Raw genomic sequence first — 26,245 nt, forward strand, 5'->3', positions numbered from 1 at the left:
AGGCTGTGCAGAGCGGTGCCGTGTGTGCCGGGAGCTGGGGCGGGGCCTCCGCGGGGCGGGGCCTCCACTGGGCGGGGCCTCCACTGGGCGGGGCCTCCACTGGGCGGGGCCGTGTCCGTCCGGGCGCTCCGGACCGCTGCAGCCCGCGGGGAGCGATGGCGGCCGGCGGCTACGGGCGGTACCGGGCTGTGATCTTCGCGGCCATGTTCGTGGGGTACACGCTGTATTACTTCAACCGCAAAACCTTCTCGTTCGTCATGCCCGCCGTCATGGCCGAGGTGCCGCTGGGGAAGGACGACCTGGGTGAGTGTCGGTCCCGGGCCCCTCCGCCGCGTCGGCCCGGAGGTGGCCGTGCTGCGGGCTGAAGCACCCCCGGGCTCTGCCCGCCGCAGGTCTTATCACCAGCAGCCAGTCTGCAGCCTACGCCATCAGCAAGTTCATCAGCGGCGTCCTTTCGGACCAGATGAGCGCCCGCTGGCTCTTCTCCTCCGGCCTCCTCATGGTGGGCTTGGTCAACGTGGTCTTCTCCTGGAGCTCCACCGTCCTGGCCTTCGCCGGGCTCTGGTTCCTCAACGGCCTGGCTCAGGGGCTGGGCTGGCCACCCTGCGGGAAGGTACTGCGGAAGGTGAGTGCTGAGAAAGGTGGGGGAACTTGCCACTGCTCTCTTGATCTGTTCTGGCACCAGGGCTATGCAGATCATGCTTGCTCAGAGTCCAGAGGGACTTCTCACTCCCTTCCAGCCAAGGAGGTCTAGAACACTGTCTGCATTCTGCAGCCTGTGGAACAAGTTTCAGTGCACGGAGATCTGCTTCTTCTAGCAAAGATTCAGTTGTAGCCCTTGCCCCTATGTACCTAGAGTTCTGCCCCGTAGAGACAGGCTTTGTTGGAATGAAGTATTTCAGGCGTGGACACACAGGACTTCTTGTCTCTGCTGCTGCAAGTCAGGGTTTGCTGTGGGTCAGGGGCAGTGAGCCTGGTTCTGTCTGCACGCTTGGGCAACTTGGGAATTCCAAATCACAGGTGGTTCAGGCAGAAAACTGGATAAGATGGAGGAACAGCATGGGATGAGTCCCTAAGCTGTATGTACTTGGAGTTTGTGATGACCTAAAAAGACCAGATTGTTTTCTCCCTAGGACAGAAGGAAAGGAAATTGGTTAGCTTTATGCTGATCCCTCACAGAAGATGTAAAATCCAGGAATCAATGTACTGCATGTACTGGTGGGGTGGGGAAGAGATAAACAACTTCATTGCCCTTCTGTGGAGCACCTAGCTTCCCCTAACTGATGAGGAGAGGGCTGCCCAGGACAGTTGAATGCACAGAAAAGAAGGGCCCAAATAACAGATATATCAGCCATGGTGTTTTCTGAAGATGTTCATGAATGTAGATCTCAGACATTTTCCTGCTGACAAGAACCACCCAAGTGGTTCTGGCTCTGAGTGCTCCGTGTAATGCAGAGCCCATCATGTCTGATACTTAATGCAGCAGCGAGTCCTAAAGTTACCTACCCTATGACTCTCTGTGTATCCATCCAAGTTTCTGAGCCAGCAGACCTCTCCAGGAGGACGCTGTTCCTAGCAAGTGAGTACAAAAAACATGTGCTCTTAAACTTGCTTCTCCTGCCTCACGTCTCAGTTTCATGGTCTGTAAATGGAAATAACCCTGAGCTGGCTCACAGTGTGAGCACCTGTCAAGCTCTTATGGCTGGCACTTGAGTAACATTTGGAACTCCCTGCATGACTGAAGTAGTGAGGTGTGGGTATTCCCTCTGCCTGTTTTTGGAGTTCTGTGTCTGAATTGCCCCAACCCCACATCATGGGCCTCAAGGGAAGGTTTTCAGGTATGCTGTCACTCCTTTACACCTCATGCTGTTTTTCTTGTTGCACAGTGGTTTGAGCCTTCCCAGTTTGGGACTTGGTGGTCTATCCTGTCTACAAGCATGAACTTGGCTGGAGGCTTAGGCCCCATTGTGGCTGCTCTTGTGTCTATGAACTACGATTGGCGCAAGACTTTGTCCTTCTCTGGCTTCACCTGCATGGTTGTCTCTGTTGTTTGCCTTGTCCTGATTAAAAATGAGCCGTCGGATGTTGGGCTGCCCAACATTGAACCAGGAGCCAAGAAAGGGAAGAAAGGTGAGCATGTGACTTCCATGCAGACAGGCAGTGCCTTCTGTCTGTATTCTGGTACAGATGTGTCCTCTCAGCATACCGACACCCCTATCATCCCCAGTTTCTGAAGTCACAGTTTGGCAGGCGTGCGATAATGGGTTGATTGTAGCAGCTTTATTGTGGTAATTGAGGATAGAAATGGTATAAACCAAGGCCTACTGTGATCTTGTGGGGAGGGACTGGTGTAGGGACTCCTGAGACTGTGACAGAGCAGGGGAAAAGCCCGCTGTTAGCCCTGTGTTAGCCTTGCTCCTTAGCCTGCCAGCAGACACCTTGTGTGTTGCTGACATGCTCAGGGCTGGCTCTCCCCATATATGCCAAGTCTTCCTGCCACCAGCATCCCTGTTTTCTTAGAGCCTTGTGTGCTCAGATTGTGAATGCAGTTTTGATGGGGTAGTGGAGAGAGAAAAACAGCAGCAGGGAATGCTTCCTTACGTCTGACCTTCTGCTCCTCTGCTTTGGCACTGGACAGACAGTTCTCCCCTCACCCCACCTTAGGCTCTCTTGACCCCTGGTGCACGATGGACTCTGCTCAGTGTTTCTGTCCTAACCTAGGACATCTAGTTAGTAAATGTTTGTTCAGACCACTGAGTGTAGTGCTTCTCTGACAGCAGAACATGTGGATGAGAATTGCAACACAGGTTTTCAGTAGGATTTTAAAGGCCAGTGGAAACTCAGCTTCTGTTCCATGCCTGTGCTGCCAGACTTGACCTCTTTGCATAAGAAAAGAATATTGTTTCCCCAGAGAATGCTCCGGGGAGAGCAAGTTTGTTGGTGTTCCTGGAAGACTGATGCAAAAATCAAGGTAGCATCTGAAAGCATCTTTGTTTGGATCTTTGCAGTGTCTTTCACAGGCACAGCTTAAAAACACTCCCAAAGAATCTAGAGGTAATTTTTCTAACAACCGTAGTGAAAGGTTTACTCGCAATGGCAATAGAGAAAATTACTGGAAGTAATGTTTTGATTATTCTTTTAAAATCTTTAATGAATGTGGGATAAAATGACAGATTCTGAAAACACCAAGACAAGGGGGAGGTAGAGCCATTTACTACCATTCAGCAGCTGTGAATACCTCCCTGTGTGGGGATGTTCTCATGCGTGGATCCTGCCTGCAGAACTGTCTGCTGAGCTGCTGGTTGGTGTGGCTTGAGCTGCAGTAACATTCCTCCTGACCTTCTTACAGGTTCCTCCAGCGACAACAGCACCTTGACAGAGCTGTTGCTCTCACCATACCTTTGGGTGCTCTCAACAGGCTACCTGGTCGTTTTTGGAGTGAAAACGTGCTGTACTGATTGGGGACAGCTTTTTCTGATCCAGGAGAGGGGACAGTCCATGCTTGTGGGTAAGATGGAAAAATGCATTATTAAGCTCTGGGGCTGCAGTCTGGGAGGTGTTGCCCAGAGTTTGCCTGGGTAGAGGCCCTTCCACCTGAGGGGCTTGTTTGCCTACCTCCTAGTTGTCTGCTCTGATACACACAGGTTTTGAAATAACTCAGTGATGGAGTTACTGCATGCCCCAAGCACCCCAGTGCCAGGGTGCCTTCCTGGGACTGGCAGACAGGCATTCCTGAACAGGGATGAGCCAGGTGGTTGTATCCAGCAGAGCTGCTCAAGTCCTCTGTGAGCTTACAGCAGTGGGACTGGTCTGGAGCCCACAGCAGCTTTTCTGTTTTGACCAAATCTCATGGACCATTCTTTGCTTCATCTGTGTTCTAGGCAGTTCCTACATGAGTGCCTTGGAGATTGGGGGCCTGGTGGGAAGCATTGCTGCTGGATACCTTTCTGATAGAGCAGTGGCAAAAGTAAGTCATGTGCACCTTCGGGCATGCTGGGCAGGGAACACAGCAGCAATCTGAGCTGCTTCACTAAGCTGCTCAGGTGGGGTGCTGTCCCCGTGAGCACAGCAGAGAAACCAGCCCACACTCAGTTCTTCCATGTGCATGGGCACAGCTGCCAAACACTCCAGAAGGCACTGGGGAGTAGCTCTGTTGATGTTAGGGGCTGCAATATGCCTGTCAGATTTGAGGTGTCTAATCTGTTTAATTTGTTTGCTTTACTGTGGTCTCCAGATTTTCATGTTAAATAACTGTTTGCTGATAGTTGTCTTCTGTCTGGAAAAAACCTCCACATTAAAATCCAGTGATGGGATCTAGAGGCAGATTCAGGATGGAACTGACTGATAACTGAAGTATTGCTCATTATTAAGAGTTTTTGTTTAGCACAAACTGTTTTGTTTAGCAGACTGTGTGCAGCCCTTAATACACACTAACAAGGCGTGCCAACTAATGTGCTGTTGATGTGCCATCCGTGTTTCTGACTGGGCTGTGGATGGCGTTAGTCACTACAAGTATAAAAGGAAGTCCCTCCAGTTTCTGACTCTCAGTTTTCCTTCTTTGTGTCACAGGTGGGCCTGTCAAGCTACGGGAATCCTCGGCATGCACTGCTGCTTTCCATGATGGCTGGGATGTGCGTGTCCATGTTTCTCTTTCGGATCACAGTCACAGGTGACTCTCACAAGGTAATTCACATGCAGCAGCTGGCCATTGCTTATAGGGATAGTCCTAGAACGGAGAGGTTTGATGACAGGGAGCATGATTGTTTTTTTCCCCATTCCCAAGGGTTTCTTTGTTTGCACTATGGAGAAGCACTGGCTTAGCCTGGCTTGGGGTGCTCCTGCAGGCAGCCTGCCTTCCAGGCTTTGCATAAGATGTGACTAGCATCTGCCCTTATGATTGCTAAGTAAACAAAACTTCTTCTCTCCTTTCATTTTTTTCTTCTTCTTCAGGAAAACCACTTCTGGACTCTAGCCTTGCAACCTCTAGCTGATCTTACAGGCCTAAAAGAACATGAGGTTTCTGCTTGCATTTTTTCTCCCTCTGCCTGTTTCTTCTTTCCCTGGTCTGCCTTACTCCTTTCCTGAGAGGCTGGTTAGCACCTCAGAACTTAGAACCAGGGCATTGAGAAGAGATTACTGTAAGTTTGGTAAAAAGAAATGTTTTCTTATAATAATTTGAGTACACTAACTGACTTTAAAAAGTCTAACTATGTAACTTCAAAGTTTTATACAGAAGGCTCTAAGGACTTCGGTTCATCAGGTAAAATAGAGCCAGCTAAGGGGTCTTGTGGGTGAGATCAGAAAGAATGATTCTGCTCTGGCAGATGCATTCTTACTTAGTTTCTGGCAAGTGTTTTCCTAACTCCTTTCTGTTTCACATCTGTAAAACAAGATGGCACTTACTTCTTTCTGGGCTTTTTGAAATGGTGTTTGCAATTCTAAAAGCATGTTGTTATGTGGAGATGTTACTTATCATTCGTTGTGCAAACAAGAGACTGATAATTTTGGCCCAGATAGGTTTCTTAGAGCATAAGCTAACATTGAAGTTCAGATTGTTGGGGTTTTATGTGGGTTTTTTTTTTTTTTTGGTTTCTCAGTTTAGTAACATAGAGGTTATCAGAAAGAGGTGTCTCACGAATAAACATGCTCTGATCAGTCCCATTCATCTAAACTGAGAAAAGCTTTCAGTTGGTAGCTCCAGGATTGTTTATGAAAGCAACCTGATTCACAGTTCTTTCCTATGATTTCATGGGCTCATTGCCGCCTTCTCTTCAATGTTCTGTTTCTTGGAAATCAGCACAGGATGTGTTGTATGCTCTGGGGGGCAGAACTGTGGGAGGGAGGAGAGCTTGCACTGGCCAGCAAGATGGAGTGGTGGAGTTGCAGCTGGTCTTTATGGATTTGGGGGTCTCTACAGGCTTCTGGCTGTATCTCTTCTGGCTGTATCCCTTCTGTCTGCAGGCTGGGGAGCTAGTGTCAGCCTGAAAATGTCAAAACTCCCTGGTACTGTGTGTTGAATCTGAAAATTGTCAACAGTTGCTAACTGACAGTGGTGAGGTTCACAGATCCTGTTTCTGATTTAAACTTGCTTTGACAGCTGTGGATTCTGACTCTGGGAGCTGTGTTTGGGTTCTCCTCCTATGGGCCGATTGCCCTGTTTGGGGTCATAGCCAACGAAAGTGCCCCTGCCAACCTGTGTGGCACCTCCCATGCCATAGTAGCCCTCATGGCCAATGGTAAGTAACACCCGTTTTCCCCAAAAAAAAACAAAACCCATGCACGTTCTTGATGAGGCATGGTCCAGTCCCTGGGTGCCAAGCTACAGACCATGGGAAGGCACCTAAGGAGGGAGAGATAATGGAGCTGGAAGCCTCAGGGATGCTTTCCTGCTGTGCCCGACATGTTTTGCATTGTGCTTTAAGTTCAAACCAGGCCTGGGGAATTGTTACATACGCAAAAGCAGGTATTGATAGATAATATGGGAGCGCACAAGTGTTATCTTTCTGTTTGTTTTTCATTACAGTTGGGGGTTTCCTGGCTGGACTGCCTTTCAGTACAATTGCCAAGCACTACAGCTGGGCCACAGCCTTCTGGGTAGCTGAAGTCACCTGTATCGTTAGCACAGTGGCTTTCTTCTTCCTCCGAAACATCCGCACCAAGATGGGCCGGATTTCCAAGAAGGCTGACTGAGGATAAGCTGCTTGGTGGAAAGGATGTTCCCACACTGATGTGAATGATGCTCGTTTTTGTTTAACTGGACTTGGAGTGAATTTACCTATTGCTGCAATCTAGATAAAAATGTCTCAACTTTTCATCCAGTGTCAGGTGCCAGAGTGCACAAGGTTCCTGCTACTGATCACCTTTTCCCTCAAGATGTGATAATTCACCTAGTTTACATTTGCAATGATTTTACTGTACCTCTTCCTCACAGCACTGTTAGTGAAGCAAGCAGGCTCTGCAGCCCAAGCTTCCCCACTACAAGTGTTCTGAAATGACTGGCTTCAGGTGCACTTACCTGTAGTTTTGTCATTATTGTTTGTCTCAGCCATTAACAGAGACATTAATCAGTTTCACCGCTCAGGGCCCCTGAACCGAGCCTTTGCTGCCTGCCTCTGTCCCATCCAACTGCATAAGCACAGCTGTCCCAGGTCACTTCAGCATGAGCTCTGTGTGTGCTCAGCCACATGACAGCAGCAGACCAGCCTGCTTTGACGGCAGCAAGGCTTTAGCTGTATGTGAGATTAGTTGCTAGGAGTGAGGAGTGTGTTGCTGTGGAACAGCGGGAGATGCTGCGGCAGGGCTTTCCACAGCATTTAGAAATAGGCATGTTTCCAGGGAATTCACGGCGTTTAGAGAAGGTCCTTCTAAGTGAACTGACCCCACCTGGTGCAATGTCTGCATACAGTGTTAATGATTTGCAAGGGAGGCAGCTGCCACCAAGGCAGCTCGTAGCCAGTGCTCTGCAAATCAGCCAGAACTATCCCAGCAGCAGGAATTGCAACAGCAGCCACCACCAACCCACACGTTCTGCAGCTGGGTTTCATGATAACCCACATTTCTACCGTTGGCTTGTACTTTTTCACTACAAGGTGTGAAGACTGGGATGGTTTTGGTCAAGAGTTGCATCTCTCACTACTGCAGGCAGGGGCTCGAGCTGCCTTTGAGTCAGCCTTAGTGGAGCCATCATTGACAGCCTTAGCAGTCAGGTCCAGCACCCTGCAGTAAGTACACTCAGGTATTTAACCAGGAGTTTGTTGAGTATTCTTGTTTTTCCCCAAAAGGATTTACTGTTTTAGGGTCCTGAAAGAGGCAAGTTCAACTCGTAAAGAACCTGCATGCAGGTACTTTGCTGAATACCTTGGTTGCAAGAGTAGTTAGCTAGCCTTAATTAAAAAAATGGAACTGAGTTACATTTTGTACTTAATTACATGATGATCTTCTGTATGTGAAATAAAAATAGAGCAATGTCACAAGGGCCCTGGTTGTCTTATGGAGAGTGGTGCAAGCAAAACCACCCAAACCCATCTAGCCTCTTGGGGTACCACTGGCATAAATATCCTCGCCAACAGAAAGCAAACAGCCATTTGCCTCATTAATAAACACTTATTACTTCTGTACAGAAACCCTCTGCAAGACCGGAAGTTAGAGTTATACAGGAAGAATACATATGTACATTTATGACAGGAAAGAAAAGCACTGACTGGGGTAAGGCCGCAGACCTGCACTTCCTCCGTCACCCAAGTGCAGCACAGCTGCAACAGCAAAATAAGGCCCTGTGGCCCAATGTCAACAGTACTAAGGAATCTGTTTAAGGTACATTTCACAACAAAGGGGATGAACCAGTATTTTGGGAGATACTAAAGCATGTTTTGGGGATATGCAGTTTCTGCTGTGAAGAGGGGAGCTTTGTGAGAGGCCAGCCAGGGAAGAGAGAGGCCCCACTCTTCAGACAAATCTGTACAACAGGCGAGGCTTTCTCTATGATCCAGGTCCAAAGGGTCCAGCTTTCTCTGCCACTTCCAGAGCAAGCTTCAAGTTCTGATCAAACAACTCGCACCTGAAACCATCAGAAAAGCAAAAGGGATGACTTTTACCTATGGAAGTGAGTTAACAAAGCTAACAAAGGATCTCCACATCCTTTGGCTCTGCATCCTTTGAGGATTCAGGAAGTTATGACACAAGAACACGACTGCTGTTGAAGTCTGACTTGGTCCTTAGTTAAGATTAAAGCTTGTATAGGCCTGAATATACAGTAGGACAGCAGGGTTTGTGTCAAGGAAGTGCACCTCCCACCTCCTCAGCAGCGCCAGCACTGGAGAGAGCTCAGGTCTCTCTCCACAGCACAGTGTGCTGTGGCTTCCTTCCCCTTCCCTCAGCCAGTTTTGCTATTTAAGGACTGTCTGCCATTTCCTACTGTATAGGCAGAAAGCAATGAGGGGTTGCAGCCAGGTTACTAAAAGTGGGCTTTTCCTTACCTTATTGGCATCTCCAGGGAGTAGAAAGGATTCTTCAGAGCGAAGTCTGAGTAAATCTCATAGATTTTGCGGAGAAGAGCATCTATCCCTGTCTGCCTTGGGTCAGCGAGAACCATGAATTTGATCCCTGGAGCCGTAAGGCCAGGAGCATAAGGAAGGCCAAGCACAGCAACAGCTCTGACAAAGCAGAGCGGTGCCGGGTGCCTAGGGCCCGATGGTACCTGTCAGTGTCTGGAAGCAGTGCAACTTGAAGGTGTCGGTCTCCAGCATCTCGATCCCGGAGCTCCCAACTTCAGGTGACAGCTGTGACCCGATGGCGAACAGCCTGTGGGGACAGGCCACTCAGCGCCCCTCACCACCCCTGTCCGCGCCACCCCCGTCCCGTCACGGCCCACCCTGACTCACGAGTGGAACATGGACGCCAGCATAAGCTTCTCGTTGGAGGAGAGCCGGTGGCGGCCAAAGCGGATGGACACTGGGTAGTTGGCGGGGTTCCCCAGGAATTCCAGCACGTCCTTCCCGTCCGCCGTGAAGCGACCATTGACCTCGGCGCCGTTGATGGCGAGCACGGCGTGGCCCACTGTGGGGACAGCGCGGCGGCACCAGTCAGTCTGTCACTCACAGTCAGTCAATAAGCCCGGCCCACCCGGCCCTTCCCACCCGCCGCACCGCGAATGCCGTCCCGCTGCCCGAAGGCGACGACGACGCGCTCGTCGTGCGGGCGCAGGACGAGATCGAGCGGAAAGCTGAACGTCTTCTCGGTGTCGGAGCGGGGCGCGTAGTGGTCCAGCTGGTAGATGAGGCCGCCAGCCTTGTTGACCACGTAGACGCTGAAAATCGCCATGGCGCAGCGCCCCGGCAGAGGCACCGCCCGCCGCGGCAGCGCCACCCTCTCCGCCCCGGCAGTGACGCCATGCCCGCGGGGCCCGCCCCCGCCCCACGCCAGGCTCTTCCTTTCTCGCCGACATCTTGCGGAGCAGCCGCGGCCGCAGCATGGTGAGCGGGGCTGGGCCGGGGGGCGGGCGGCGAGCCGGGCAGGGCCCCCGAGAGACGCCGGCGGCTCCCTTGAGCGGGGCGGGAGCCGCTGCGACGTGCCCGGCGGGGCGACCCCGCGACTCGCCGCTCACCCCCCATCCTTCTCATCCTCTCGCAGCCGCCCAAAGACGATAAGAAAAAGAAGGACGCGGGCAAGTCCGCCAAGAAGGACAAGGACCCGGTGAACAAGTCCGGCGGCAAAGCGAAGAAGAAGGTGGGAGCCGGCGGGCCTGAGGGCTCGGGGAGCGGCGGGATCCCCAGGCCTGGCGCGTGTGCAGCGTGGCCGGGCCCCGGGAGCGGCGGGAGGGCGGGGACGGGCATCTTGTTAGAGGAGCTCGCTCTTCATCTGCCAGCACGTCGTACATAGTAGTGTTAAACGCGAGGAACAGAAGACTTTAGTCCTCTTATTTTTATACCGCAGGTATTATCTGCAACGCATGCATTTACAAAGGCAATTTTGTGCCTCTCACCACCATTTCTTTAGTTTGGGATGTGATACGGAGACATTTGATGGGGCAGTTCTTGGGGCGTCGTTTAGTTCCTTTTTTTGTTCTTGCTTACAAGATGGCTATGGGAGTGTTGTTTTTTTCTCTCTTTTCAAGTAGAAGTGGTCCAAGGGGAAAGTGAGAGACAAGTTGAACAACCTTGTCCTGTTTGATAAGGCCACTTATGACAAACTGTGCAAAGAAGTGCCCAACTACAAGCTCATCACACCTGCAGTTGTCTCTGAAAGGCTGAAGATTCGAGGCTCCCTGGCTCGGGCTGCCCTCCAGGAACTGCTCAGCAAAGGTGAGCACTCAGAAATAGAAAAAAAAACCAGAAAGCTGCTTGAATTGGCTGTTTGGTTTTCCTTGCTTGCCTGCAAGCATCTAAAGTGCTCCATGTGTAAATTGTTTCTGGAGAGACACTGCTTTAGCTTGCATTTCAGAAGTGCTCCAAAGTATGGAGCAGCAGTTCTGCTACATAGAGGCATTGCTGTACTAAGAAAAAATGTTGCCAGAAGGATGGGTTGTGATGTAACTGCAGCCAGATGGGAACAAAAGACTTGCATAAGCTGCTGCCCCCTATTATTTTCTCTTATATATTGCCTTGCCTCTCCGGGAAGGACCTCAGCATCCCTGGCATCCATCAGTACATGCACACTGACACATTTTTGTTTTTTCATAGGATTAATCAAACTGGTGTCCAAGCACCGAGCCCAAGTGATCTATACCCGAAACACGAAAGGTGGAGACGCACCTGCTGCAGGGGAGGACGCATAAGGAGGTGAGGCCGGGTGCTGAGGAGCTGAGTCGTGGTGTCAGGAGCTAATGGACTGCTGTGCAACGTGTAATGGGCAACTTCCACATGGCTGTGGTGGGCTATTCTTCCAAATGCTTGAGAATATTTTGCTCACATCCTAAGCAACTTCCTGGGGGAATGTTACTGGAAACATCGGTTCTCCAGAATTAGAGTGATTTCTGATTTTGTCCCTGTGCTCATTGGTTGGGGAAAGCATCATTTGTTCCCCTCTCTGTGGGCTGCAAGGCAAATAGGCACTTGTCCTCCCTGTTCTCACAGGCCACCATGGCCAAGTGTTCCTGCTGGAATTGAACTGTCAGACTGTTTGCTTTGTGCTAGGTTGTTTTGACCTGGTTTCCTGACTGGGGACTTCTTGTTTTACAGGTTCTCCAGTGACTTCATCAACAATGTGTCATATGTAGATGCACACAATAAAATTACTGATTATAATTTTTCTTTTTCAAGAATGTGTATGTTTCATTACTGATGTATTATTTACAGTGGATTCTGATAGAGGTCATGGCTGTTGTCCTGTAACAGCCAGTTTTGGTCTTTATTAGTGTTACAAATGTGTTGCTGAAAGGGAACAAACTTCTGCATCACCTACAGCAGTCAGTGATGTTACACAATGTAATGGATGAATGTTAGAATGAAGGGAAGCAATATAAATTCGAATTAAAATATCAAACACCTGGCATTAGTTGCCTGCACGGTGGACCCTGCATTTGAAGTGAGTTTCAGTTGATCTACAAACACAGAGGCATTTAAAAAAATAAAGTTTATTTCTCCAAAAATTCTTTCTTTAGCAGGATGTTTCATGTCAGCATAGGTTACTGGCATCACTTGCTGTACAGAGTAGGCTTTCTGATAGGGAAGATACGGCATCCACAGGAGTCTGTCCTTGCTGGCAGGACCTGACTTTGTGTGGCTTTAGATGTGATGCTCAGATGGACACTATGTGACTCTAGAGGACAGTCAGCAACAAAACTGCAGCTACCTACAGTCAGCCTTTCCACAGCAGAGCTGGGTGTCTGGTCTTCTTCATCTGATCACCTTTTTTTCTTCTTTTCCCCTGATTCAGTTCTAAATTGATGCCTGAAAGAGAGCATAGAGGTCAGACTGCAGTAGCCTTTAGACAGAGATAATGAACACTCCCCTTGAAAAAGTAAGTGCTGTGCCTACTGTTCTAGCATGGAAGCTCGCTCAATATTTTTGTTACCTCAATGAGTGGTAGCTCCAGCTAGCTGACGGAGGTCTGGCACATTAAAAGGCACCAGTGGGACAGTATGTGAGGCTGAAAGGTGAGCCAAGCAAAATGAGGCAGATGCCTTCATGTGTGCAGCCTTTACAGTCATGAGCATGCTTCCTTGCAAGCCATGTGTGCACTGCTCCAGGACAAGAATGATACGCTGCCTGGATTAAGCACTGTGTGGTATAACTGGTACAACAGGATGTCTCATGCTTGCTGCTACCTCAGAGCCTGCTCCATGAATAGCCATGGACAGAAGCCACAGACTCTTCCCCCCCTGGCATCCATCTGTGCTGCCCTGAAGCTCACCGGGACTGCCACCTTCTGCCATGATTCCATACACGCCCAAAGGAAGGGAGCCAGCTCTCACTTGTCTGAGAGGTATGGTCAAAGTTGGCACCAACACGTTCCACTGGGAGCTTTTTCAGCTTCTGCTTCTCCTCTGAAAAATAAAATAGAATTGTATAGTGGTTTGGGTTGGAAGGGAATTTAAAGATCACATTGCTGCAATCCCCTATACGTACCATGGACGAGGACACTTTCCCTTAGATCAGGTTTCTCAAAAGCCCAAACGCTTTGTTCAGCAAAAGTTTTTCAAGTTGCTTTTGGGTTCTTTAGCATGGTAAAGTGACTGTAAGGTTAACTAAAAGGCGTGCTTACTATGTTTGAGAAATTCCTCATAGGAAGGTCCAATTTGTTGTTTGCTTCCATCTTCTTCCTCTGTTAGCCACGGAGGTTTTGCTCCTAGAAGTCACAAGGAATACTTAACTAGCCACTGAAATTATTCTAAACTGTGACAGGAGAAAAGTGTCCCCCTCTTTCCCCCGTTTGCTGCTTGCTACCAAGCACCAGGTGACAAAGTGAACTCTTAGATGTTCTGAGAAAAATGAGCTGGCTGCGTCAGCTAAGGCCGTGGCAGGTCACACCCCAAGTCATACACTCCCCACAGCAGCAGCATCAACAGTTTTTACTATGCTGACGTGTTTTCTTCTCTAGTATGTCAAATATTGCCAAAAGAGTGACCACCTCTTAGTTATGCTGCAACTGCTTCAAAACTGCTTTATCTCTGTGACATTTGCAAGCCAGTGAGTCATGATGCAGGTGCACTTACCTGTGTGGACATTTCCTTTCCCTTCTGTCTCCTGTTAACAGGAACATAAAATGCTTATGAGAATCTTATGTTTAAGAGTATCTGAACAGAAGAGCATTGTCTTCATTCCCTTCCAGAATCCAATTCTATTGGAAAAAGGCATAGGAAAGCTCTTCTCTTCTTTAAAAGAGAGTTTGGTTTGGCTTTTTTTTTCCCATTAAAACGTTAAAGAATGTTTTCTTAGTGAAAGATAAACCTGGATAACTGAAACTGGGTGTCCTACTTTAGGGCAAATCTGGGAGAGTTTAGGGCAAAATTGGGAGAATTTTGCTTGCCGAAATCCACAAAGCTGTTTCTTTCTGTGATGGAGACCACCCCTTGTTCCACTTTGTGACATGTGCTGTAGGTGACTTGCAGTTAAAGTCACATTTGCTAGCCAGTTACCCCTACCTGGTGGCCAATGAAGGTCAGAACCATGCCTGACTCCGTCCAGGATAAATCAGGTCCTGTCTGCATTCCACTCGGGCCAGGCTGTTCTGCAGCACAAGGGCTGTCCCTGAAATAAGAGGCCAGTGCTTACTGTAGTGCATACAAAAGTTTGAAAATATTTGCAAGAGCCTGGTAATGACAGCATCAAACTCTCCACGTGCTGGATGCTTTGAGCAGGGATGCATCAGCCACTGCTAAGGAAAGTGGTGCTCACCATTCAGGTCCTGTGGAGGGTCTGCAGACAGAAGGTCCTGCACAAAGTTCTGGCTCTGGTTGAAGCTGAGTGTGATTCAGGAAAAATGAACAATTTTTGTGGCACTGGGCGCAGCCCCCCACCCAGCCGCCCCTAGCCCCTCCCGAGCGCACCCGGTGCGTAGTGCAGTGCCCGCTCCCCGCCAGGGTGTAGCCAGGGCAGGATACAGCTCACCGACCTGGAGCGCGGCTTGCACCGTCTCTCGCTGCCGGCGCTCGGCCTCCCGGATGTCAGCCGCCATCTGCGGGGAGAGAGCGACGAGGCGGGGTCAGCGGAGGCCGGGCTGATGTCGATGCGGGGAGGTGACCGAGGGTACCTGGAGGATGCGCTCCTCCTCCCGCCGCTGATGTTCGGCCAGCGCCCGCTCTAGAGCCTGCGCGAAGCGCTCGTACTCCTCGGCCGGCACCAGGCACCGCTCCCGCAGCGCCGCCTCCGCCCGGTTCTCCCGCCAGAACCGCGCCGTCTCCCGGCGGTGCTCGGGCCTGCGGGATACCGTGACACCGTCAGCACCGCCCGCACCCGGCCAAGTGCCACAAGAGCCCGGCCTACGGCAGCATCAGCCCGGCCCGTTCCTGCCTACGCACCCGGCCAAGTGCCGCATCAGCCCAGCTTGCAGCAGCGCCAGCCCGCCGCGCCGCCCGTCCCGCCGCACGCCGCGCCCGCAGCACGGGCACCACACGCGCCCGTCGTGCTCCGCTGGGTCGTAGCGCCGCACGGCCGCGGCCCCATCGGCCACGGCCGCCGCTGCCCGCGCCGCCGCCGTCGCCCTCTGCAGCTGGGCCAGCGCTTCCTGCAGCCGCCGGCGATGCCCTGCGCTGTAGAGGTGCCGGCGGCCCGTAAAGGCGCTGCGGCGGCACAGCCCGCAGTAGTGAACGGCCATAGCGCCCGGGCCGCGGGGCGCAGGCGCGGGGCGAGGCCCAGCCCCTCCGAGCGGAGCATCCGCGCCCCCAGCGCTGCCTCCAGCGCCGCCACGCCCGCAAACGCGCACTCGGACACAGCCCTGCCCGCACGGCCGGGCGTGCGACTGACTGCTGTCTGTGTCTCTGACGAGTGGCTCGTATCCGGAGAAGGGCAACGAAGCTGGTGCAGGGTCTGGAGCGTGTTGCCTGCGAGGAGCGGCTGAGGGAGCTGGAATTATTTAGCCTGGAAAAAAGGAGGCTCAGGGGTTATGGTTTAGGCTGGACATTAGGAGGAATTTATTCAGAAAAAGGGTGATTAGATACTGGCATGGGCTGCCCAGGGAGATGGTGGAGTCCTTCCTTAAGGAAAGACTGGGCATGGCACTTCGTGCCATGATCTAGTTGACATGGTAGTCTTTGGTCCTAGGTTGGACTCAATCTCAGAGATCTTTCCAATTTAATTGATTCTGTGACTAGTGTGACTGAGATCATATTAACTACACAGACCTGCCTTGCACGATGCAAAACAGGGAGAGAGAAAGGGAGAGAAAGTTGCAACTTTTACTTGGGCCATAACAGCTGCTTGGGCAGTGGTGCTGCTGCCTCAATCATTATCCATGTTAAGCTGCAGGTATCATATTGCTGAGCAGTGAGACACTGAGATGAGGGCTCTGTGGTTATTGTAGCCTATCTTGTTCGTCTCACTAGGTTGGTTTCATTAGAAGGGTTTCTTGGCTGGTCTGGTGATCTGTCCCTGCTGGTTGTGGGTATCTCTACATGACATGGTGTCATCTCCTAGACCCAGTGTCCTGGTGACTGTACTGGCTTGGTTTGTGTTGTGAGTAGATGTTTGCAATACATACTCATCCTGTTCACCCACTTGCCATCACTCTTCTGCTCATGCAGAGGGGAGATAGGCAATGGGGATGGAAACCAAAATCCAATCTTTGGCTTAGTACCAGCAGGAACCAGATTTCAGACTCTGCATATGTTGAGGCATTTTTGTAGGAGGATGGAGGTTATGTTTGTAGTGGAGGAGTGCATCAGGGAGTTGTTGCTTGTCTGAACAAGGAAACAAACAGAAAGAGGCTGCTTTTGGCAATTGTAGGTAAAGATCGTGCCATAATTTTAGTGCCATGGTGTTGAGAGAATCTCAGCACAAGAGTGAATTCTGTGACCCTTGCATCAAAGGTTAGGCTTCGATTTACTTGGGATTTTTTTCTATATGATGAAAGAAAAGATAAAGGTGCCTTTCCCACAGCAGGTTTGCTCTGCCCGGCATGGGGCCAAATGTTCCTGTACTTTTTGCAGTTGCCATTCTCACCCTTTGTGTTTTTTGAGATGAGATGTTGAAAAATAAGTTACACCAGACCAAGCTTTTCTTGAAAAGAAAACCTTCTTCTCAGAGGATCTAGGATGCTCAATTTTGCCTCTTCAATAGTGTGGTAGTTTCTACTGTATCAAGATTTGCTTAGCTCTTGTTAGGCAATCCACAAATACCAATCAGTATGATTTTGCTTCTGCTAGAAGTAAAAGACTACAGTCACATAATTTTTCCACCTTTTGTGACAAAAATCAGTCATTAGCAGAAATTAAATGTCCCTGTTACGATCCTCAGGTACAAGCAGGACCCATTTGGTTGGCTGCTTTCCTCAAAAACTCCATGCATGCTCCAATCAAAGCTCTTTTTCCTTCCTGGGACTGGAGTTTGGTATTTAACTTCGGATGTATTGCAAACAAGCTGGCTATTATAGTTTAATAATTTACCACATATCAGTTGATCTGTCACACCACAAAGTTGCTTTTCCCTTCCTTCCCGGAGTCAAACCCTCACACAGTAGTGTGTGTATCAGCTGAGGCATGGTAACCCACTCAGCCTATGATTATCTGTGTGCACTTTCACACAGACACTTCACCTACCCACTTTGGTACTTCAGAAATAAACTCAAGAGTGCTAGACTAAATGCAGTTATGTTAATTATCTCAGAACAATGTGAGTATTTTGGGGGGTAGAAGAAGTCCTGCAATAGGTAGACCTTGCTTGCAGATGAAGTCTCTTGACTTGCTTGTTTTTCAGCCAGGCATGGCTTTTGAAAGACGTGGGGCAATGTGTGAGGCACCAGTGTGAATAAAAGACAGAAGAATATTTGGATGATGCACTTATCCACTAGAAGACACAGTTCTCTGTGCTGCTTCCCAGGAGCTGCCCTGAGAAGAGCAGCCTGGCAGTGCTGGAGGAGGATAACTGGAACCTATGGCTTGGCCACCAGAGGCCGTGTGAGCTGGCATTTTGCAGGGAGTAACTGAATTCACCTGTAGCTTGTTTGGAAATCACTACCCCTAGAGTTCGGTGGAGGCTCTCCAGCAAAAGCTAATTACAGAGCAGTAAGGGAGGTGAGAAACAGCTGCAGAACTTTTAGGGCTGGTAGCAGAAACAGGCTGGAGATGATCAGTTTTCTTTCTTCCATTTTCCCCTGGGTTTCTGCATCCTCCGGAAAGGCTGTACTGGTGTTTGGAAGAGGTAAGTAACATCGGGGAAGGGGAGAGATCAGATATAATGTAATATGATACTATGCTGCACCAAGAGAAGCCCTGAACAGTTGTACTTTCATTGACCATTCTCAAAACAAAAAAAAAAAAGGTGTAAAAATACTTTGCTAATATTTCCGGCTTCTGCTGCAGTAATGGAAAGTGTTCCTCCATTTGATAATGTTTACTTCTTGCTGGTAGAGATTGGATGGGCTGCTATAACACACACAGGTAAAAAAAGGGGAAATGAAGCCTGTGGTCTGCCTTGTCTGTTCAATGAAGCTAGAAAAACTGGAAACAGAAATGTTGATTTCCAGCTTAAAGCCTAAAAATATTTTAAACCACAGAATCACTAGGTTGGAAGAGACCTTCAAGATCATAGAGTCCAACCAAGCCCTAACACCTCAGCTAGACTATGGTACCGAGTGCCATATCCAGTCTTTTTTTTAAACACCACCACCTCCCTGGACAGAGCATTCCGGTACTTTATCAGCCTTTCTGTAAAAAATTTTTCCTAATATCCAACAATCATTTCCCTTGGCACAGCTTGAGACTGTGTACTCTTGTTCTGTCAGTTGTTGCCTGGAGAAAGAGACTGACCCCCACCTGACTACAACCACCTTTCAGGGAGTTGGAGAAAGTGATAAGGTCACCTCTGAGTCTGTAAGCACTTGGACATGTTTAAAAAAAGACTGGATTTGCACTTGATGCCATAGTCTAGTTGTGGTATTAGGGCATGTGTTGGACATCTGGATTTTTCAAAGCTAGCTCTTTTCAGGTTAGTGGTATTGGCACAGAAACCAATTGATGGGATAACATCGATCCTGAAAGCAGGTCTTGCCTACTCCTCTACACTTGTAACCACAGTTACTACAGGGAAGTTTTGTAAGGCTGCAGGTTGGGATTCAGGACAGTTCTTGTTCTTCGCTGATTCCTGTCTCCTGGCACTTCAGATTAAAACTTGTTTGCAAATCATGAGAAAAAACATTTCAGATTTGAGTCTTCACTGTGAGTGTGCTCAATTGCTTCTCAAGGTCTGACTTTTGTGTCAGGTGTAGGTATATGCCTTCAGCCATGGCTTCATGTGAATGTGCTCTTTGGGGTCTTCTCAGCAAGCCAGAGATGCTGTATTTGCTCCTGTTTTTGAAAAATGTTAGGTGCGAGCTCCCATGAAGATAGGGTAGCTCTATAACTTGGCTGCTGATTCAGAGCTGTTATAGGAGTCTGGCTTGATGACTCTGGCATTCCTCAGCCCCTGAAAGCTTTGGATTTATAAAAAGTGACATCTGCTTGTCTATGGCAACGTGAGAGCATCAAGGGTATCATCTCTTGTTTGGACTTTGCCCAGCCATGGCATTTGTTTGGAAGCAAGCTCAGTAGATTTCTGGGGACCCTTGAGGACACTGGTCGTGCCAAGCAACTGTTGGGTTTATATAATTTTTTCCCCCTGTAGCAGAACTGAGATTAATTTCCAATTAAGTAAGTGATCCTTTATCCCCTCTTCCTTTTTCCCTCCTTCCTTTTTCCCCTCTTCCTAGGACAGGTTGTACAGTAGATGCCTGGCTTATCATCACACCAGGCCACTCCTGTTCTGTTGGCATTGTTTCAATTCCTTGTGCTGCAGTAAATAGCTGATGCTGTGTAATAGAAACAGAGCTCCCAGGATTTGCGTGGGCTGGAGTTAGAAACAATCCTTTCTGTTAAAGACAGGCAGCAGGGAAAGTATGGGCAGGCTCAGTGTTGGGGAACATGAGACAGAGAGAAGGCTTTGACTGGTGAGAGATGCTTGCTCCACTGGCACAGGACCCGGGGCTGTGTCAGGATGCCCAGTTACTCCTGCGAATGACTAACATGTCTTTGATGGTTCCACTGGTAGATGCTGCTGTCATTGTAGCTGTTCATAGGCCCCTCAGGATGTGAGAACACTGCAGATCTACTTGATGAGCATTGAAGCCTATTTTATTAGCTGTATTCTCTTCTCTCTGAATGGATACACTATTTTTCTGGTGGGGGAAAGGTGGCCTCTTACCCTCCATGTCTTCAAATTCTGTGAAGTTGCAGTAAAAGAGCTGAACTCGCATCTGCCCCTCCTCCGTGATTTTAAAAATCACTTCAAAGGTGAGCTAGCAGACGACTGAAGCGACCGGTTCCGCCAGGCTCGTTTCTGCTCACCTTTCCTGCCGCTCCCCTGTGGAACAAAGCACATCATTTCCCTTTGATTTCCTACTTTGAAAGCCATAGGGGACAGAGTCTGAAATGGCCCACAAGTTTTTTAGTGTCTCTTCTCTGGTACCTTCCTGAAGGTCTGAGTGGGTCAGGACAGGACTCCAGGAAGGAGACCTGGCTTGTGCCTGAATTGGCCAGTGGGATGCTCCACCCTCCTGGGTGTTGCAACCGGCATCCCCAGGTTTGTGGGTAGGGTGAGGTAACACTGCAGCGACAGGGGGAAGGAGACACAGCGTCTGGGATTCAGTGGCTCTGACTAATGCATGCAGGGGTTCCAGAGTGCAGCCTGGCTGCTCAATGCCAGCAGTACATGCCACCTTCTGCCACAGCTACTGCCCTGGGGACGGAGGGGTCCACCCTGTTCTCCATTTCTTTGCCAAGAAGAGATGGCACATGGCAGAATGGAGTGCATACTGCCAGTCTCCTGCCAAGCAAGGAGGAGAAAAGCAGTGAATTTGGGTGCCTCAGCCAGTGCACAAGGCACAGGCCACTTGCTCTCTCTGAAAGGGATTGTGTCACAAGTGTGAGGCTGGATGGAGAGGAGAAGAAAGCAGGGCTTGTTTTTGCAATGAGTTTCTTTACTTCCTTCTGTGCCATCAGGACTGGAGAGGTTTGCAAATCTTTAACACATACGGCTGTCATTTGCAAGTAGGCAGTGATGCAGCCCATCCCTGGCCTGGTGCAGACTACATAGTACTGAATCTACACCCCCATCTCAGTGTCCCAGAGCTCTCTTAGCAAAATACAAACAGAGCTTGTCTCTGCTCAGCTTACAAGATGATAGGATCTCGCCTTGCAGCAGTGCAGCTGCACAGCACATGCATGGTATTTAGTGCAGGTGCTGCAGGACTTGGCAATGATGTTCAGAAACCATGGTATGCTGACTCAGTGAAAGGAGCAGGAGGATAATAAAGCAATAGGAATTGGTCATGTTGAAGGAAGTACCACATGACAGTCTTGAGTAAAGGTTAATTAATCTGACCTCTGTTATTCTGGTGAAGCTCTCCAGGCTTTATAGTCACTTTCGTATGTATTGTGAAGCTGCAAAATCAAGAGTAAACCCCCTTTGCCTGCTGGTTCAGTGCCAGGCTGGATGCTTTTGTGACAGTGTTAAAAATGCAAATATATTTGTGTGTGTGTTTTCGTGTGTTTCCCTCTCAGACCCCAGGTGCAAGAACTGATGCTGGAATCGTACTCAGCTTCTTACAACAGGATGACCCACATCTCAGGGCTTAAACCTCTGTGTAAGACCATTCTCTGTGATTCAACCCTATTCATCATGCTAGCTGAGAGTCACTGAGATTAGGAGGATCATATCAGTGAAGGTTTAGTCTGATAAAAACCATTCTCTTAACACTGCTGCTTGAAACAGGGATATTGTATCTTTAAGGCACCCCCTTCTCATTCCCCTAATACCTCTAGGACTCTGAATGATTCTAGAGGAAAGGATCAGTGCAGGAGTTTAAGGCATCTTTCCCTGCCCTGCTGCACTGCTCACTTGCTGCTCTGAAGGCTGTGCTTTCCTGTTTCTATGGAAACCATTAGTTGCTAAGCAACTGGAGCATCATCTGTGGTGAGCCCTCGCATCTAATTATCCCATCACAGTGGCTGAGAGGGGCTTGGGGGGGGGGGGGCGGGGATTAACTCCTCTGCCATGGCAGATCCATTGACAACACTTTAGTCACATTTAAAGGGACATTGTCTCCCTTCTGCCACACTTATGAGGAGGAATAAGGTTTTCTGCAAGAGTGGACACACTGTCTGTACTCATGGCATGCTTGGAGCTTCCAAGCCCTTGCACAGAGCTCTGCAAGGAGCTCTTCTTTCTGTTCAAGTTATGCATGATGCACTTAGCTGTACATTTGGATTGTGCAGTCTTTACCTTGTGGACTGTATCTGGGCCATACTTACAGTTGTTCATGTATTCTTTTTGTGTTGCAGTCACCTCAGTGCTGTCCTTACTGTCTGTCCCCAGAGCTGGATGTCATGTCTGCTCTGTGAGGTATTGCTAATTGTTCAGAACTCAGCAATGGAAGAGGTGGGCAGCTCTCTGTCTTCTGTCTGCCTGCAAACATTGCATAGGTTGGTATTCACTTCCGTATTACCTTATGGTTTGCTTCTGGGAGGGATAGAGATTGTCATCAAGAAGCACTTAAAGCCTGAGGGGTGAAGTAACAACTACAGAAAATCTCATTTTCCAGATCTCTGTAAGTGGACAAAGCCACCAGCAGCCTGGTGAATTTTGCACATTCAGATAAAATAGCCAGTCTGAGAGCCGGTTCTGATTTTGAGTTTGCAAACACAAGCTGATGTAGTGTAGGACTCAGTCTCCCCACTGTGACAGATTGCATCTGAGTGAGGTTCCCATATTTGTGAGAAGAGTGGTAGTGGTTTGAGTTACCTTCAGACAAATGCCTAAGTTTAGTGAAAACCTGACTGCACCAGGTCCATTCTTGGGTGCATTGTATCCACTTCTTGCCTGCTCCCATCAAGATGGATGGGGATTCCTCCTCAGTTTTCACTTTCTGCCAGAAAATGGATGCTTTGTGATTTACTAAGGTGATTGCTTTTCTAGTGGCTGAATCAATGAGAGTTGGGAGGTCTATTAGAAAGTTTTCCTGTTTTTTTACTGCCTAGATCTATGAGCCAGCTGAGAGTTACTGCAAAGCTCCCTAGCAGCGTTTGCTGTGCTCTGTATGGACAGGGAGGATATAGCTTCAGCAGGAGGGTGGTCCATTCTTACTTTTGAAAACAAGGAAATCCCTCATACCCCCCTAAACTGACTTGTTTTCTGTGTCCATCTTTGAATTGTAATGTCTTTCACTGCAGCCAAAGCCTTCAGGCGCTATCCAGCCCTGGCAATGTGTCGTGCCAACATGTTAGCACTGCTTCTACCCCTCCCTACTGGCACAGGACCAGAGCATGTGGCTCTGCAAGGACTAAGTGACCCAGGGCTAGGTGGGATGGGGTAACTTGGGAAGATGGAGCAGGTGCCCCCGTGCCTTGCTCTCAGAGTAGACAGATGACGGTGATTATTATTAAGAGCTCTTATAATGATCTTAGGGGGGGCAAGTGGAGGATAGAGACATATTTTGTCATGGCAATGGGAAATGTAATTAGAGTCCACATGTTAATTAAGAGCTGAAGAGGAGAAATAGATAGATTTCTTTCTGAAGTCACATTGGCAGTTGGGCACTCTGCATAATGCTAATCAACAAGGAAGACAGGCTTTGGAGGAGAGGCATGCAAGAGGGAAGTTTGTGCAGAGGCTCCCATGGCTTTGAATAGAGCGCAAAGTGTCAAGGAAACTTCCCAAGGCTGGGAAAAAGAGGAATAGTATCCACAACGCATTTGGTTTCTTGGTGTAAACTGGCAGTGTCAAGAACAGGTAGTCCAGGTCTGATCACCCATGTGTGTTTCTCTCTGGCCTGTCTAGGCACTCCCTCAGACAAGAAGTGGATGTGAGAGCGTTCTTGAACTCCTGCTGCCCCATCAGCAGTGGGCATTCTAGCCAAGAACAAATCTAGTGCAGCTCCTGGGACAGCAAGTGAGGATATCCCACTGCTCCGTGCAGATCAGGGCAGCTGAAACCTACTCATCTGCCCTTCTGGAAACATGTGAGATGGCTAATGAGGTGCAGATCCCTGGTGGTTTTGCATGATTTAATATGGAATTTTATGCTTGCTTTTCTCTTACTGGTCAGAAACCTATGAAATTACAGCTCTGCTTCTCTGACAGGGCAGGCATGGCGGGAGGACCTCCCATGTTTGGGTCTTTGTCTCTCTTGCCACATGGGAGAGGTCTGCAGAAATGCATATGGAAATAAGTTCCCTCTTTGTGGCTTGGCACTAATGTATTTAACGGGGGGATCCTCTGCTCCTTCAACTGTCCCAGAACCCCATTACCACAGTCTGTGGAAAGGGGCTGACTGCTACACATGCCTTGTGGGAAACCCAGGCACTGTACGGGAGGTGGGGTGGGAATGAGTAGAGGGGCTGTGAGTGTAGGTGAGTGTGATGCACCTGCTTACAAGAGGATGCTGCAGAATTTGGATGCACCTGTGAGGAAAGAAGGTAGTGGTCTGTGTGTGTATGATGCTATTTAAGAGAGAAGAGAATAATTCTGCTTTTCTGCAGAAGTGAGAAGAAGGTTGTCTGCACACAGAACTTAAGGGAACTGTTCAAAATGTAATTTGCAATGTGCTGGGGACTCACAAGGGTCAGGAGGAGCAAGTATGCAAGCCTCTAACTCATACATGATGTCCTAGAGTCAGGAAGGAGTATTCCAAAAGCATCTTAATGAGGGAGGCAGCACTCACAAGAATGCTGCAGCCCAGCTCCTGCTGCCTAGCTTTGCTACCAGTGTGGATATTTCCCTGCAAAGACCAAAAGGCCTCATACTCAGATTATGCCTGAGGACTTGTGCACAGCTGATGCCATCCAAAGTTAGGTGGAGCGCTCCCTTTGCACCCATGGGTTTCTTGGTTGAGAGCAGCAGCACCCCTCTATTCAAGCAGAGCATGGCATCAGACAGAATCAGGGCAAAATTTGACAAAGTGCTAAGCATGATGAATTTGATTTGTAAAATTGCCCATGCCTCTGCTAGTGGATGAACACCCTGCTGGAGCAACACATGTAAATACACAGTGTCATTGCACAGTAGCTGGGACAAAGAAATTAAAGTGAGGCAAGGAAATCTGGAAGATAGAAGGTCGCTGTTAAAGTTGGAGTTTGGACAGAACACTGAGTTCAGCAGTGAGACTCCTGGAAAATGTTGAGGGTTTTGTAATTGCTTGTTTGAGAATGGTGCTTGAAGTATTGCAGTTCCTTCCAGGTGGCTGGCTGGGTGGAATTTTTCCCAGCTATCGGATGGCCAGCAGTGTTTGTAGTTTGCTCCCTGATCTAGAAGTAAAACTGGGGAATGTCTCATTCTGTCTGCTGGGCTATATTGCATCCTTGTTCTTCCTTTTCACTCTTGTGCCCTCTCTTTTGTTTTTCATTTCCTCTTGGCATCTTGGGGCTTAAAGCATTTCCAAGAAGAATTGACGTTAGGACAGCAGCCGCTGAGGAAGCTTGCCAAATGCTCTACATTGGCTGACAGCTCTTCTCAAAACCAGATGGTTACTAATTAAAGGGAGTCAAGTGGGAAGGCTGCCTTGGTCTTTCTGTTTCTTTTTCCTTCCTTTGACTAACAGAGTTTGTGACCTTGGAGGAAGATTGTATTCCGACCTTGGAGGAAGATTGTATTCCTGTCTATAGTGGGAAGTCCTCTCCTAGTGCTTGTAATCTGTGGTGATCCCAGTGCTCTCTGCTGGGTGCAGGACCTTTCTGAGGAAGCAGGCTGACTGTGTGCTCTAAGCGCAAGGTAGCTGCCATGGGTGGTAGGACAGAAATGCAGTTGTAAAAAGAAAACACAAACTGGGAGAGGAAAATTAAATAGTGGGAAGAGCTCTTCTTGGAGATCTTCTATGGGACTTTTACTTGAAGCCTTATATTGTCAATAGAAGAAAGACTGATATCATCCTCAGGGAACTTCTTGTTCCTCAGCCTGCTGCGCCTTTCACACAGAGGAGTCCTTTATGTGGCCCATCTTAGGCCATCTGTGTGCATGTGGGCTGCTCCGTGTGGCTTTTCTCCATGGAACTGGGAGCTAAATGGCTAGGAAGATGAAGGGCAAGCACATGCTCCTTTTGTTTTCAAGAACATTTGGTGTCTAGAGCCAATCTTAACAGATGCACTGTCAGCGCTTAACGATTCAACCTTGTGTGGAAGAACTGGGTATGAAGAAAACTGCACTGGCAGTAACAAACACCTCCCACTCCAATTCATGTCCAAGAAAAGTGTAGCAGTTTTGATTATATTCCAGAGCCGTAGTCCTCCACAGGTTCCCTTGCTGAAATCTTGCTCCTCCCCTCTGCCACTGTCCTTTTCTCCTTCAAATGCAACCTCTTGTTCAATTTAAGTAAATGTGCTGTACTGGAAAACATCATGGCACAATTACTTAAGGAGCAAAGAAGTGAACAAATGACAATTCATTAAAATATGTCATTGTAATTGTTTGCAGCGTTCTGTGCATGCTCTTAATCTGTGAGGCCCGAAGCACAAATTTTCTGAACAAAAAAAAAGACAGCAAGAAGGTGACAGTCGAGAGCCTAGAGCAGCATCTCCTGCCTGCCTCACAACCACACAGCAGTCACTGCACCAGCTTTCCCACAGAAAC

General features: G+C 48.9%; 5 protein-coding genes across 6 annotated transcripts in view; 3 read left to right on the forward strand and 2 right to left on the reverse strand.

The window, feature by feature from the left end:
* The first annotated feature begins 96 nt into the window (after nt 1-96).
* SLC37A4 (solute carrier family 37 member 4) lies at nt 97-7,975 on the forward strand. 2 transcript variants are annotated; one of them, XM_005531096.3, is made up of 9 exons: nt 97-303; nt 393-625; nt 1,887-2,130; nt 3,350-3,508; nt 3,882-3,967; nt 4,570-4,683; nt 4,951-5,016; nt 6,098-6,236; nt 6,524-7,975. In XM_005531096.3, exons 1-9 carry the CDS (start codon nt 156-158, stop codon nt 6,688-6,690), a joined length of 1,356 nt encoding a protein of 451 aa, XP_005531153.1. In that variant the 5' UTR covers nt 97-155; the 3' UTR covers nt 6,691-7,975. The 2 variants fall into 2 exon arrangements, with proteins under 2 accessions (XP_005531153.1, XP_005531154.1); XM_005531097.3 differs by lacking the exon at nt 4,951-5,016 and having other exon boundaries at nt 99-303.
* Nucleotides 7,976-8,083: 108 nt separating this feature from the next.
* On the reverse strand, nt 8,084-9,911 carry TRAPPC4 (trafficking protein particle complex subunit 4). Its single transcript, XM_005531098.3, has 5 exons — nt 9,645-9,911; nt 9,381-9,555; nt 9,197-9,300; nt 8,976-9,102; nt 8,084-8,557 (listed from the first exon to the last, which is right to left on the reverse strand). Exons 1-5 carry the CDS (start codon nt 9,817-9,819, stop codon nt 8,479-8,481), a joined length of 660 nt encoding a protein of 219 aa, XP_005531155.1. The 5' UTR covers nt 9,820-9,911; the 3' UTR covers nt 8,084-8,478.
* RPS25 (ribosomal protein S25) lies at nt 9,832-11,741 on the forward strand. The gene is made up of 5 exons (XM_005531099.3): nt 9,832-9,971; nt 10,129-10,224; nt 10,616-10,799; nt 11,178-11,276; nt 11,676-11,741. The coding sequence occupies exons 1-4, from the start codon at nt 9,969-9,971 to the stop codon at nt 11,270-11,272; spliced, it is 378 nt and encodes a 125-aa protein (XP_005531156.1). The 5' UTR covers nt 9,832-9,968; the 3' UTR covers nt 11,273-11,276; nt 11,676-11,741.
* A 309-nt stretch (nt 11,742-12,050) lies between these two features.
* On the reverse strand, nt 12,051-15,252 carry CENATAC (centrosomal AT-AC splicing factor). Its single transcript, XM_014259794.2, has 9 exons — nt 14,957-15,252; nt 14,689-14,854; nt 14,551-14,613; nt 14,334-14,398; nt 14,081-14,186; nt 13,652-13,682; nt 13,201-13,284; nt 12,850-12,982; nt 12,051-12,386 (listed from the first exon to the last, which is right to left on the reverse strand). The coding sequence occupies exons 1-9, from the start codon at nt 15,250-15,252 to the stop codon at nt 12,341-12,343; spliced, it is 990 nt and encodes a 329-aa protein (XP_014115269.2). The 3' UTR covers nt 12,051-12,340.
* A 2,428-nt stretch (nt 15,253-17,680) lies between these two features.
* The window catches only part of BCL9L (BCL9 like), a 64,723-nt gene continuing 56,158 nt past the window's right edge, over nt 17,681-26,245 (forward strand). Inside the window, exon 1 of the mRNA XM_088066709.1 lies at nt 17,681-17,792. The gene's annotated coding sequence lies outside the window, so the exon portion shown is untranslated. The remainder of the gene's footprint in view (nt 17,793-26,245) is intronic.

Source organism: Pseudopodoces humilis, chromosome 25 (genome assembly GCF_049639895.1).
Source record: "Pseudopodoces humilis isolate 2021_Gansu_Grassland_sample_001 chromosome 25, ASM4963989v1, whole genome shotgun sequence".
Classification (NCBI taxonomy): domain Eukaryota; kingdom Metazoa; phylum Chordata; class Aves; order Passeriformes; family Paridae; genus Pseudopodoces; species Pseudopodoces humilis.

Bases quoted from the DNA above. Each gene is read 5' to 3' on its own strand.
- TRAPPC4 (XM_005531098.3), bottom strand. From the start codon at position 9,819: ATGGCGATTTTCAGCGTCTACGTGGTCAACAAGGCTGGCGGCCTCATC. The intron at 9,301-9,380 runs GTGAGTCAGGGT...CTGTCCCCACAG, and splicing joins CTGGCGTCCATGTTCCACTC to GCTGTTCGCCATCGGGTCAC. The intron at 9,103-9,196 runs GTACCATCGGGC...TTACGGCTCCAG, and splicing joins CTGCTTCCAGACACTGACAG to GGATCAAATTCATGGTTCTC.
- CENATAC (XM_014259794.2), bottom strand. From the start codon at position 15,252: ATGGCCGTTCACTACTGCGGGCTGTGCCGCCGCAGCGCCTTTACGGGC. The intron at 13,683-14,080 runs GTAGGGGTAACT...TCCTGTTAACAG, and splicing joins TGACCTTCATTGGCCACCAG to GAGACAGAAGGGAAAGGAAA. The intron at 12,983-13,200 runs GTAAGCACGCCT...TTTATTTTTCAG, and splicing joins TGAGGAATTTCTCAAACATA to AGGAGAAGCAGAAGCTGAAA.
- RPS25 (XM_005531099.3), top strand. The intron at 10,225-10,615 runs GTGGGAGCCGGC...CTTTTCAAGTAG, and splicing joins GCGGCAAAGCGAAGAAGAAG to AAGTGGTCCAAGGGGAAAGT. The intron at 10,800-11,177 runs GTGAGCACTCAG...GTTTTTTCATAG, and splicing joins CCAGGAACTGCTCAGCAAAG to GATTAATCAAACTGGTGTCC.
- SLC37A4 (XM_005531096.3), top strand. From the start codon at position 156: ATGGCGGCCGGCGGCTACGGGCGGTACCGGGCTGTGATCTTCGCGGCC. The intron at 3,509-3,881 runs GTAAGATGGAAA...TCTGTGTTCTAG, and splicing joins GGGACAGTCCATGCTTGTGG to GCAGTTCCTACATGAGTGCC. The intron at 3,968-4,569 runs GTAAGTCATGTG...TTTGTGTCACAG, and splicing joins CTGATAGAGCAGTGGCAAAA to GTGGGCCTGTCAAGCTACGG.